The following is a 10708-nucleotide window of genomic DNA, read 5'->3' as shown; positions in this document are numbered from 1 at the left end:
CCTGCATTTTGTTGAAGCCCGGTGGAGGGCTTTTATATAGCAACCAGCATGAAGAGTGTTGTGTTGAGCATTAGTAAGAGATTACAGGGGACAAGCCGGGGATGATCTATTGCAACAGTCCCTCTGGGCCTTGAGCCCTGAGGACTGGGAGGGAGAAATGGGGGCACACTAAATGTCAGCCTTCCGAGGAGGTAGTTCTACTAGACACTAACCATTGGGGTTGCAGGTGGTTTGTAGACTTGAAGGGTAAGGAAATGGAGCAGCAGGGCTGTTTTTAAGGGATCATATTCACCTGGGTATCCTTTGAAGTCCTCACAGTACTTGGTATCTCGCTGTGGCTCTTAAGTTCTGGGACTACTACTGAATTTCCTTGATCGCACTGAGACTGCCCAGTTTTTACAGCAGTTCTAAGGCTAGGTGGTTTTTAAAACTTTTAAAGATCTGAACTTTTCCCTTTGAAAAGAATGTTGACTTTTCACCAGATTTAGAATTCCTCTTCTACACAATGTAACAGCGCCAGTGGTCATTCCTGCACACTGAAGATGTCAAACCACAGGGTGGGATTCCTAAAAGTTTATTTCAAAGCAGGAACATGTTCTCTTACTGGCAAACCCACTTAACATGGTTGAGTGAAAAAAGCCCACGAAACCGAAGTTGCTCTTATGCACTAGGGGACACAGCCCTATGTGATCCTTTGTGACATTTGCTGGCAGAGTCGGGACTCCAGGTAGGTTAAGTGGCTGGCACTTAGACCAGAAGTAATCCTATGCTGGACTTAGTGATGGGACACTAGACTCACAGTCTGCACAGAAACCAGTCCTTTACCTTGGGATATTTCTCTGCTGAGAGCTTTCTTTCTAAATGTCAAGAATGCAGCTTCTGGGTGAAGGGACAGGCAGGCAAACCAATCATTTTAAAGGTGGCTGAAGCTGGTTGCGAAAGGCTTTAGCTGCCTGCATAGTTTATAAACACACTGCCTAACCTGATACCTTTGTTAACACTGACAGATGTGTTTGAAGCAGGGAATACTGTATTTAGGGATATAAGAAACTAAGCTGAGCTGTCATAAAGGTCTGTGTCGTTGAATTAAAACAAAACAGGAAATGTGAAAGGGTGGTCTGGGTTGAAATCTGATACAAAGAAATCTAGCAGTGAACAGGGAGAGAATTACTAAGCAGCCACCACTTTTCAACCTGCAAAAATGGTAGTTATACTGGGATCAAACATGCAGTTCAGATTTTTGTCCTTTTTGTATAATGATATTATCATACACCAGTTAGAACTCTGAGGTCAGTGTGGTGGCACAGGTCTTTAAACTCAGCAATCTGGAGACAGAGGCAGGAGAATTTCTGAGTCCAAGGCCAGCCTACTTACAGAGTTCCAGGCCAGTTAGACCTGCATAGTGGGACACTGTCTCAAAAAATAAATACAGATCTTAAAAAGTCGAACTCTATTAGAGGTTAAAAACAAAAACCAAACAGACCACCACCACCCACCCTCTAAAACACAAAATCAAAAATGGATGAGTCTAGGCAGATGTTTCTTTTTGTAATCTTTTGAAAGTACAGAACCCCAAGACAATCTAGTTAGCACCCTACTGATTTGGGTCCCTGCCTCATTTTCAGAGACCTACCCGCTTTTTTACATTCTCAGTTGATCCAATTTCCCATTTATCAAAATGACATATCCTAGCGTCAGGGTTGAGGAAGGGAAAACAATTCTCAGTGATGTTCATGATGCAAGCTTATCCAAAAGATTCACGTTTCCAGTCCCTCTTACAGGTCCTTGACATCTGACCCGTCTGCATTTCTACATGTAAGATGTAAATCTTTTAAAATTAACTTGAGTTGTACATGTGTTTGTGCCTAAGGCCGGAAGCGTGTCAGACTCCCTGGATGTGGAGTTACAGGCAGCCATTAGGTGCCTGATGTAGGTATTGGAGTTGCTCTCAGGTTCTCTGCAAGAGCAACACATGATCTTAACCACTTAGTTATGTCTCTAGCTCTAAGGTACAAATTCTTTTGTAACTTATGACAGGTTTCCCTTCCTAAATTGTCAGTTCAATTATCCTATGTCAAGGACAAATTGATCCATCGTCAAAAGATCTAAGTTCAAATATTGGAAAAGTAAATAATGTGTAACGTGCAGGGTTTACCAACAATCACTGAAGCTGAGTGGCTCTTACTTCAGGAACCTCACTGAGCAGCAGAGTTGGGGGTGGGGTGGGTATTCAAGATTTCCAGACCTGCCCAGGATACAAATTAAGAGTCCTTGTCTCAAAACAAAACCAAAACCCTTAGGTTTATTCTCACCTGAAATGCAAGCCTGACACATGTTAAGCTTCATGCAACATGTTTTAAGTAATCCCAATTCAAATTCCCTTAGGTCTGCTTTACTCCCTGGAACATGTTCTAATTTGATACCATTCTAGCCACTTTTTTCATTGGTGTTACATCTATAATTTCATCTTCTACTGTGATTCTTCCTGATTCACGATGGACTACTCAAATAAGCTATCTACTTACTGCATGATAAATACTGTGGCTAGACAGACTCCTTAATGCGATACATTATCTTCAGGTAGAACACATTCCTAAGCCAGTGGTTCCCAACCTGTGGGGTGTGATCCCTTTTCAGGTAGGGTAGGGGTGGGGTGGAACCCCTTCACAGGGGTTAAATATCAGATATCATGGAAATCGGATATTTTCATTAAAATTCATGCTTGCAAATTTAGTTATGAAGTAGCACTAAAAATAACCTAATGGTCAGGGATCAGCACAACATAAGGAACTGTATTAAAGGGTCATAGCATCAGGGAGACTGAGGACCACAATTACTACTCCTGAACTAGTGGCATGAATCAAAGCAGTTTGGTTAATATGTAAAAGCTTTCACGACCACAGTAAACTCAAGCTCTAGAGAGGTAATACCCAGTGGACAGAGAAGTGGTACAAACGCACTAGCCATATTTTAATTAAAATAGAATTTATTAGCTTTTCTTTTAATATAAACATGAGAAAGAAAAACCACGTTAGGTTGTAGCATTCTTTTCAAAATAAAACTGCAATCAATACTTGAATCTCTAAGCTCTGAACTCCATAAACAATGTTGCTGAGGTGGTAGATTGTAATATTCATACATCCTTCCTTAACACTTCTGTCTGTCCTTTAAGAACATGAGCACTTACGAGCACTGAAGCATTGCAGCCTCACGAGAAAGTATTCTTGGCCCACAAAAGTCTTGTTTACAGGTAAGATCCCCAAGGTTCGATGTGAGAAGAAATAGAATGCACAGTTGTAGGATGCAAGTCTTTTATTATTTCAGATTTAGCTGCTGCCACCACCACTTTCCCAGTCTTTGCTCCCTGCCCTTTAAAACCTGTGCTTAGGGCTGCAAGGATGCAGTGTGAGCGAGACGCCTGCGCCCAGGGGAGCAGGCAGGATACTGTTTTAATTGCTCATTTATTTCACCTGCTGTTTGAGGTTCCGATTCCTTGTCATTTGTTACATGTGAGTTAACACAGCTTTTCATAGCCTCCCTTAACTGAGTGTAAAGACACTTAGGTGATCAAAGCAGTGAGAGCCCAGCCTGGCAAAGAACTCCGTGAAAATAGGAGTGCCTCCATGGAAAGACAGGACAGCCCCAAGTCTCAATGCGGTTGTAAGCCCTGACGCCCGTAGAACCGTAAATGCTACAAAACTAATGAAACACTGTCTAAAAGTTTGATGTTACCTTTCTTTTCAACTTAATCCTCCAAATTTGTAATATTTTTGGTTATGTTTACAATCTTTGAGAAACAAAAAATTACTTCAAATCAGTAAAATTAAAACTTTCAAGTGATGTTTTGTGAAAGTTTGTGGCTTTTATGCTTCTGTTGCAGTGTCCCCAGAGAGACCATAGGACAGTTAAGTGTGAAGCAATCACTAATTTTAGGGACACCTTGTACTTTTACTATTTGATCATGATCACTGAACCGCTATGTTGTTTGGCATTATGAAAACATCTTTTAATACACTTGTTTAACAAATAAGAGAAAAGTAATCGGAAAACGAGAAGCACCATTAATAGTTCACAGGAATGCAGCGTGGACACAACAGTAGTCAACAGCGGATACTTTTCTCTTATGGCTCCAAACATACCAAAAACGCTAGCGGGCAGCACTTGCAAACAACATGAATGGCGAGTGTTTCCAGCAGCTTTCTGGTAACTTAACCTGATGGCCAGTAATGACTAGCAGCTCTGACGATTCAGTGGGCAGGCAAGCCTTTAATACCTAATGATGCCACAATCCGCTCCTAGGTGGTTTCACGAGTGTTAAGAATCCCATATTTGGGGCTGAGGAGTATAGCTAAGTGGTCACATATTCACCAAGCACATGCTAGGTCTTCAGTTTGATTCCCAGCACCACAAAAATGGGGAAAGGATTCTCATGTTTTAATGGTAATACTGAAATGCATCAATTCTAAAAGCATATGCAGCAGTTGGGTGGGGCAGGGGCAAGAAAAACCAGAAAAACGAAAGTTATATGGTTAGTGTCTTTAAAGTCTAAAAATTTGAGCCAGGCATGGTAATCCCAGCATTTGGGAGGTAGAGGCAGGAAGATAGGAGTTCAAGGACAGCCTCAATCATATAATGACTTTGAGGCCAGCCCAGGCTATGTAAGACCCTGTCTCAAACAAAAATCTAAAAATTGAAACAATTTAAAAACCTCACCTATTTCACAGCCATCAGCCTACATGGTAAGCACTATCTGTGTGGTCAGCGCTTTTGCTGTGGAGTGGTTTACAGTACAAAGGACAGAGAGCTGTTGCTTTGACAAGGTCCCATTCTTTCCTATGGAGTCAGCAGTCACTGTCCAGAGTCTCTTGCATCCAAGGTCTTCCCATTCTGTGGAGTCTCACCTCTGCTGGTCTCTGATCAGGAGAGGTGCTGTTTCTCCAGTCTGTCAGAGGAGTCCCTGGTGTTCTCACTCCTCAAGTCTCTCTCTTAAGAGAGGATGGCATTAGAGCGCTGAATACCAATGAAATTATCAGCGCTTAAAGATCTTCTCATAGCAGCTCTACACAAGTCTTTGTATTTGTCTTCACACAATCTTGAAATGGCCTAGGAAAGGAAACCGAATGACACAGAGGTTTAAAAAGGAGTGCAACCTTAAGGAAAACAAAATAAAAAGCAACACAAACTACTCCATGGAGCAGGCACCGACCTACTGGTGTACTAAGCCATCCTTTAGAGTCTAAACAGATGCAGCCACATGAGTTATCTGAAGATGAAGGCCGACAGTGCTGTCTTGTGGATGGTACTTCCTGCTAACTGACTAACCTTTCCAGGGTCACGACTCAATGCTTATTAAAGGGAAACTTTTTAAGTTATTGGAGAGATACCGCTGTGAGTAAAGTGCTGGCCATGCATGCAGAACTTAGGTTTGCATTCCCTGGCAGGCATGTGAGGGGCCATGCCTGTTTTCCCAGTGCTAGGGAGTGGTGAAAGGAGAAGCCCAGGACCTCAATGGTCTGTCTCTAGCAACCTGGTGAGCTCCAGATTCAACGAGAGACCTTATTTTAAAATGTAAATGAAGGGTGATTCAGGAAGACACCTAGGTCAACTTCAGATAAGTGTACCACACATACAGTTCTCAGCGATGTAGATGTTGTGACAGGCTTTTACATCATTATCATGTTTCTTGTGTAACTGTTTTAAACATGAGCACACACCTGTGCAAAAACAATTAGTATTTACTCAGTTTTCATTGGTCTAACAACAAGGCAGGAGAATGCTATACTCAACAGCAGGAGTCTAATGACTGAAGCATTTAGAGTTGCTAGTTCACTAGCACATTTAATAGTAGAAAAATATTTTAAATTATCAAGGAACTTTAGTATGTGAATCAGTGTGACTTATTTACTAATCTTATTAATTTTTATTATTACTAATTTAAATTTACTAAAAATGTTAAGCCATAAATATTGCTTTGCCTTATAGAAGTTACACTTTCATTTTAAAAACATTTTTATTTATGACTGTAGTAGGGAGGAGGGAAGGGCTACTCATGGATGTCTGAAGGGTACTTTTGACCCCTCAGAGCTGGAACCATACCCAATCGTGAAGCACTGGATGTGACTGCTGGTATTTGAACTCAGATCCTCTAGAAGAGTAGGAAGCACTCTTCAATCTCTGGTCCCATTACCACTCTTAACATGCGACTCAGTGTAGCCCTAACGCTGTCTAACACAGTCACGGTATCCAAACTCTGACAATCTGTCAACTGAGTGAACTGCAGCAGATTTGTGATTAAGGATATAATTTTAAGAAGTTTCAAGAAGGTTTTGTGGGAATATAGAGCTTCAACATGAAACTATTATTTTTATTTTATGTGCACTGATATTTATTTTGCCTGCATGTATGTCTGTGTGAGAATGTCAGAGCTTGGAATTAAGACAGTGGTGAGCTGCCATGTAGTACTGGGAACTGAACCTGGGTCCTCTGCAAGTGCATTCAGTGCTCTTAACTGCTGAGCTATCTCTCTAACCCATCAATCGGGAAACTATTAAAACTACATTACAGTTGATTAAAATGACTCTGAATTATGATCAGGAGGCAATATTTATTCCTCTATATGATGTAGATACTTGTAGAAAGCATAAAAGGCCCAGGAAGTATGATGCCAGAGAGATAATAACCTCTTCACTGTGTTCGTTTAAAAGCTTCCCATTGTCCTCACAGATGTTGGCCAGGTGGCTCGCAGAAAACCCCACTCAGTGAATGCAGCCTTACCTCTAGGTTCTGTGCTCGCTCTTTGCTGAGAGGAGCAAACAGAAAATTCAGGTTGTTGTCATCTGCTAAGGAGCGAAGGTCAAAGTAGTATTTGGCATAAACACTGGCAGGAACATTAATATTAAACTGGAGTAGCTCCAAGAAATGCCTTTCCATCTCATTCCTGGAGGACGACAAACATCAAAACTCACACAGGACAATTTTAGTCAACTGGGCTATCTTCAAAAGTATCATTCAGAGCTTCTAGAATAGTTCTAAATTCTATTTTGGAACACATGAAGGCTGCCCAGCTGGATTAATATACTAATGCTCAAACAAGGTACAGCTATTCGTGGTCCTTTCACATCGCAGCACTGAGTCTGGGTGGAGGGAAAAGGTTCCAGCCTCTCATGCGCTCGTGCTGCAGAGTTCCATTAGTGCAGCTGTACGCTTCAGCTCCATGCTCACTCACAAGGCCTGCTACAGTGAGCAGATGAAAGGGATGATGTATGCTGTTTATTAGCTCTGAAGAACTTGCAGACATTTTCACCGGGCTGATAACAGGAAGGGGCTTATTGAAGTAGAGAAGCGCCAACAAAAGGAGTGGGCATATCACCACGGCAACAAATGGATCCATCGAGAGCTACGCTATTATCTCTGAGGGGGAAAAACTCTTGAGGCAACAAGGATTCATCTCAAATAAATAAATAAATAAATAAGCTACACTGGATGGGAAAGGAAATCCCTTCCCCCTGCCCAGGCACATGAGGCTATGTCAATGGGCATAATCCAAGTCTCTGCTCACCTTAATATTGCACTAAGGTGACAAACTGTTACTATGACAGTCAAAATACTCATTTTAAATTCCGGAAAGCAGAGAGATCAAAGGCAGTTGTCCTGGCTACACTAAACTCACTTTAGTCTACTACATCGAGTGGAGCACTGGACCAACAAACCTGGCTCCTGTGCAGGGAATAAAAACCCCAAGCATTTGCTGCCCTAGCTGGGACACAGGAGAGTGAGAGCTTAAAGTGGGAAATGTGGACAAGGGACCAAAGCGGCTCTGGGGCTGTGACCTTGCTGAAGGCTTAATAAACCTTAAAAATCAGAGTACACCCGACCAGTCACAATCCTCTCTATAAATTATAGACAAATTGTAAATACTTAAGCAAATAGGACCAAGACTTAGAACATATTTAATTTCTTGGTTCTAAGTTTTTAATTTTTTTCTTTCTTTCTTTCTTTCTTTTTTTTTTTTTTTTTTTTTTTTTTGCTAAGCACCTCAAAAAAGTATCTGACATCCTATATGGAAAGTAGGAATTTGGTTTTCTCATTTGCTGAGACTAAAGCTAAACAGCCTACTTCCAAAATTAATGTCCTGTTCATATGGCAATAAGCCTATAGAAATGTAAATCAGACGATGTTTTGATAATCAGGTAATCAAGACTTAATTTGCTACTGGAACAAACATTCTTCACTATCCCTTTTATATTTTCTCCATTAATACATTTTAACTGTGTTAACATACGGTCCTTCACAGGATTAGCGGTGTCTATTAATAGAGGCTTAAAGAAGAAAAGCACTATGCCAACAGAATATGCACCTTGCGGGTTTTTCCACATCTAAATGACATACCATTCACGGGCACAGCACATTTTCTGAGCAAAAGCTGCTTAGTTAACATATTCTTTTGAACAGAAATACATTATAACAAAATACATCCATGGTGGGAAGTTTTAAGAAAAATATGACAGGCACACATTTTTAACAACTGCAGGGGAAGGAGACAAATGTGTATCAACCTTGTTGTCATGCTCTTTGATTGGCTGAGATCATAAACAAAAGGCAACTGTTAGGAACATGGCTCCTGGTGTTTCTCTGTTCATAACGAAAGGGTTGTGAGTACCAGAGCCTCAACCCTGCCACCACTGCCCTTGCAGTGGGCTCATGTCTGGGAAATCTAAACATTTTTCTGAATCTTTTCTGATCTTACAACTATAATGAGAGCCCCTGTTATCTAAGTTTAAGTTTTAAGATATTTTCAGCTATCACATGTAGTGTGTATAATTATTTTCGGTTGTCACTTGTGGCATTGATTACACATCTTGCCTTTTCCCAGGGGCCAGTCTGTAGAGGACTGACACAGTGACCAATCACTCTGGCCTCAGTAACTCACAAGTGTCTATTTATTTCAGATTCTTTTGTTGTCGTATCCTTTGCTAAGATGGCTACCAGTGCCACACCATTTATGAAAGAAGTCATTCCCACCAAACACTCTGGCTGCTGTAGCAGTCTCTTTGGTAATTCTGACTGACAGTCTACTACAGAAGTGGCTAACTTCTATTACCCTCATACCTTAGTCTTCCTATGATGTTTAACATAATCAAGGAGTTTCTTCAGAACTACACGATTTCTTGAGTGCTACCCACAAAGTGACATTTTCACTGTCAAGTGGGCACTTTCAGAGTTTGCTGGAAACCTCTCCAGTGTGCATCCTGCTTGCAAACTCCACAGCCTTGCCCATTACAGCATGAGCCCAATGCTAGTGGCCATCACGAGGCGATGCCCTCAGTGGTCTTGGGGCCAGCAGGGTGCTGCACTAACAGGGCAAGTGCTGAGTGTGCTCACAGCCACGGAAACCTCCGAGCTGCTTCTAGGGCTGCCTGAGAGGAATCCTGGAGCTGGCTTCCTGGCTCACAAGACCATCGCTAAAAACAAACAACACTCCACATGCAGGGGGGTAAAACTTTTACTTTTGTACCTCACAGTTTCTGTTATAAATACTCAGATTAAAAGGGAGTCAGGGAGCAGCAAAAGTAAACAGACAATGAATGACTTAGGCTCAAGCTAAACTTTACAGAAGTCTAGATGCTCTGAGACACGAACACAGGCAGACGCTTTCAAAAGCCAGGTGCATGCCCTTTAAAAAGGGAGAATAGGTAGCTTTTACAAAGTAATAAAATATATACTGTACTATGCTGTCCTTGCAAAGGTCATCAACAACACAAGAAAGATAATTTATCAAGTATATATTATTATACATATTCTACCAAGACCTACCAATTAAATGATGGAAACTATGGACTACTATAAAGTTGGAGGTAAGAATGTAGTTTTATGTCTATTTCTACTGTCTGTCTAAGCAGCTGCTTAGTTAACGTATTCTTTTGAACAGAAATACATTATAACAAAACACATACATGGTGGGAAGTTTTAAGAACTTTAAACAAGAGTTTTAAACAGCCTTTAAAAACATTCTTTAAGTTTTAAAACTTTATGGTCGCAAAGTAAGAGTACTAGAAAAATGGTTCCAAAACCATTACAAAACCTTACATACTCACATGTCCTCAACTGTAATGTCCTTGAGGATCTGGCAATAGTCTACATTCCATACAGCCTGATCATCCCAAACCTTGGAGGCAAGAAGAATGGCTCCCAAAACAATTCTTTTCCAGTTGGTTGGACAAATGTCGATCTCAGCATAAGTTAGGAGCCTCTCTAAGTAAACCTGCAGAATAGAGTGCTGATCTTTGATTTAGTTCAGGGTACGTACTGAATGTGTGGGTGTTTCATTAGGCAGTGCTACAGAGACTCTGCTCTACCTCACCAAGAGGGCAGATCTGGAGTCAGACATCTCTGCTCCCCCTGCCCATGCATCAGAGTAAGTGAGGACTGTCACTCAGTAAAGGGCATCCTGAGGAGTGAGTGGTACTGGTGTCATCTTTATGCTTGCAGAGCAGCGAACAGGCCAGTGTTGATTCAGGCTGTTCATTAAACGCAAGTTTCCCACATGTAATTTTACAGGCAATGTTAATGCTAGGCTTAAATGTATAAAAACCAAGTCAGCCTGAGAATATTTAAACCCTTTCAGGTTCACAGTAACTGTGGGACTAGGACAAGAGAGCCTCCCAGTGGCTGCTGGGTAGAGCAGCACCACAGGCACTGCCATTACAGA

General features: G+C 41.4%; 1 protein-coding gene across 1 annotated transcript in view; it reads right to left on the bottom strand.

Moving 5' to 3' along the window:
* Positions 1-2964: 2964 nt before the first annotated feature.
* The window catches only part of Ccnyl1 (cyclin Y like 1), a 35629-nt gene continuing 27885 nt past the window's right edge, over positions 2965-10708 (bottom strand). Inside the window, exons 8-10 of the mRNA XM_032901231.1 lie at positions 10095-10261; positions 6775-6937; positions 2965-5103 (exon numbers count right to left, since the gene is read on the bottom strand). Coding sequence (XP_032757122.1) covers positions 4987-5103; positions 6775-6937; positions 10095-10261 — 447 coding nt within the window. The 3' untranslated portion in view covers positions 2965-4986. The remainder of the gene's footprint in view (positions 5104-6774; positions 6938-10094; positions 10262-10708) is intronic.

Source organism: Rattus rattus, chromosome 4 (genome assembly GCF_011064425.1).
Source record: "Rattus rattus isolate New Zealand chromosome 4, Rrattus_CSIRO_v1, whole genome shotgun sequence".
In the NCBI taxonomy this organism is placed as follows: Eukaryota; Metazoa; Chordata; class Mammalia; order Rodentia; family Muridae; genus Rattus; species Rattus rattus.
This window is presented reverse-complemented; position numbering and strand designations above follow the sequence as displayed.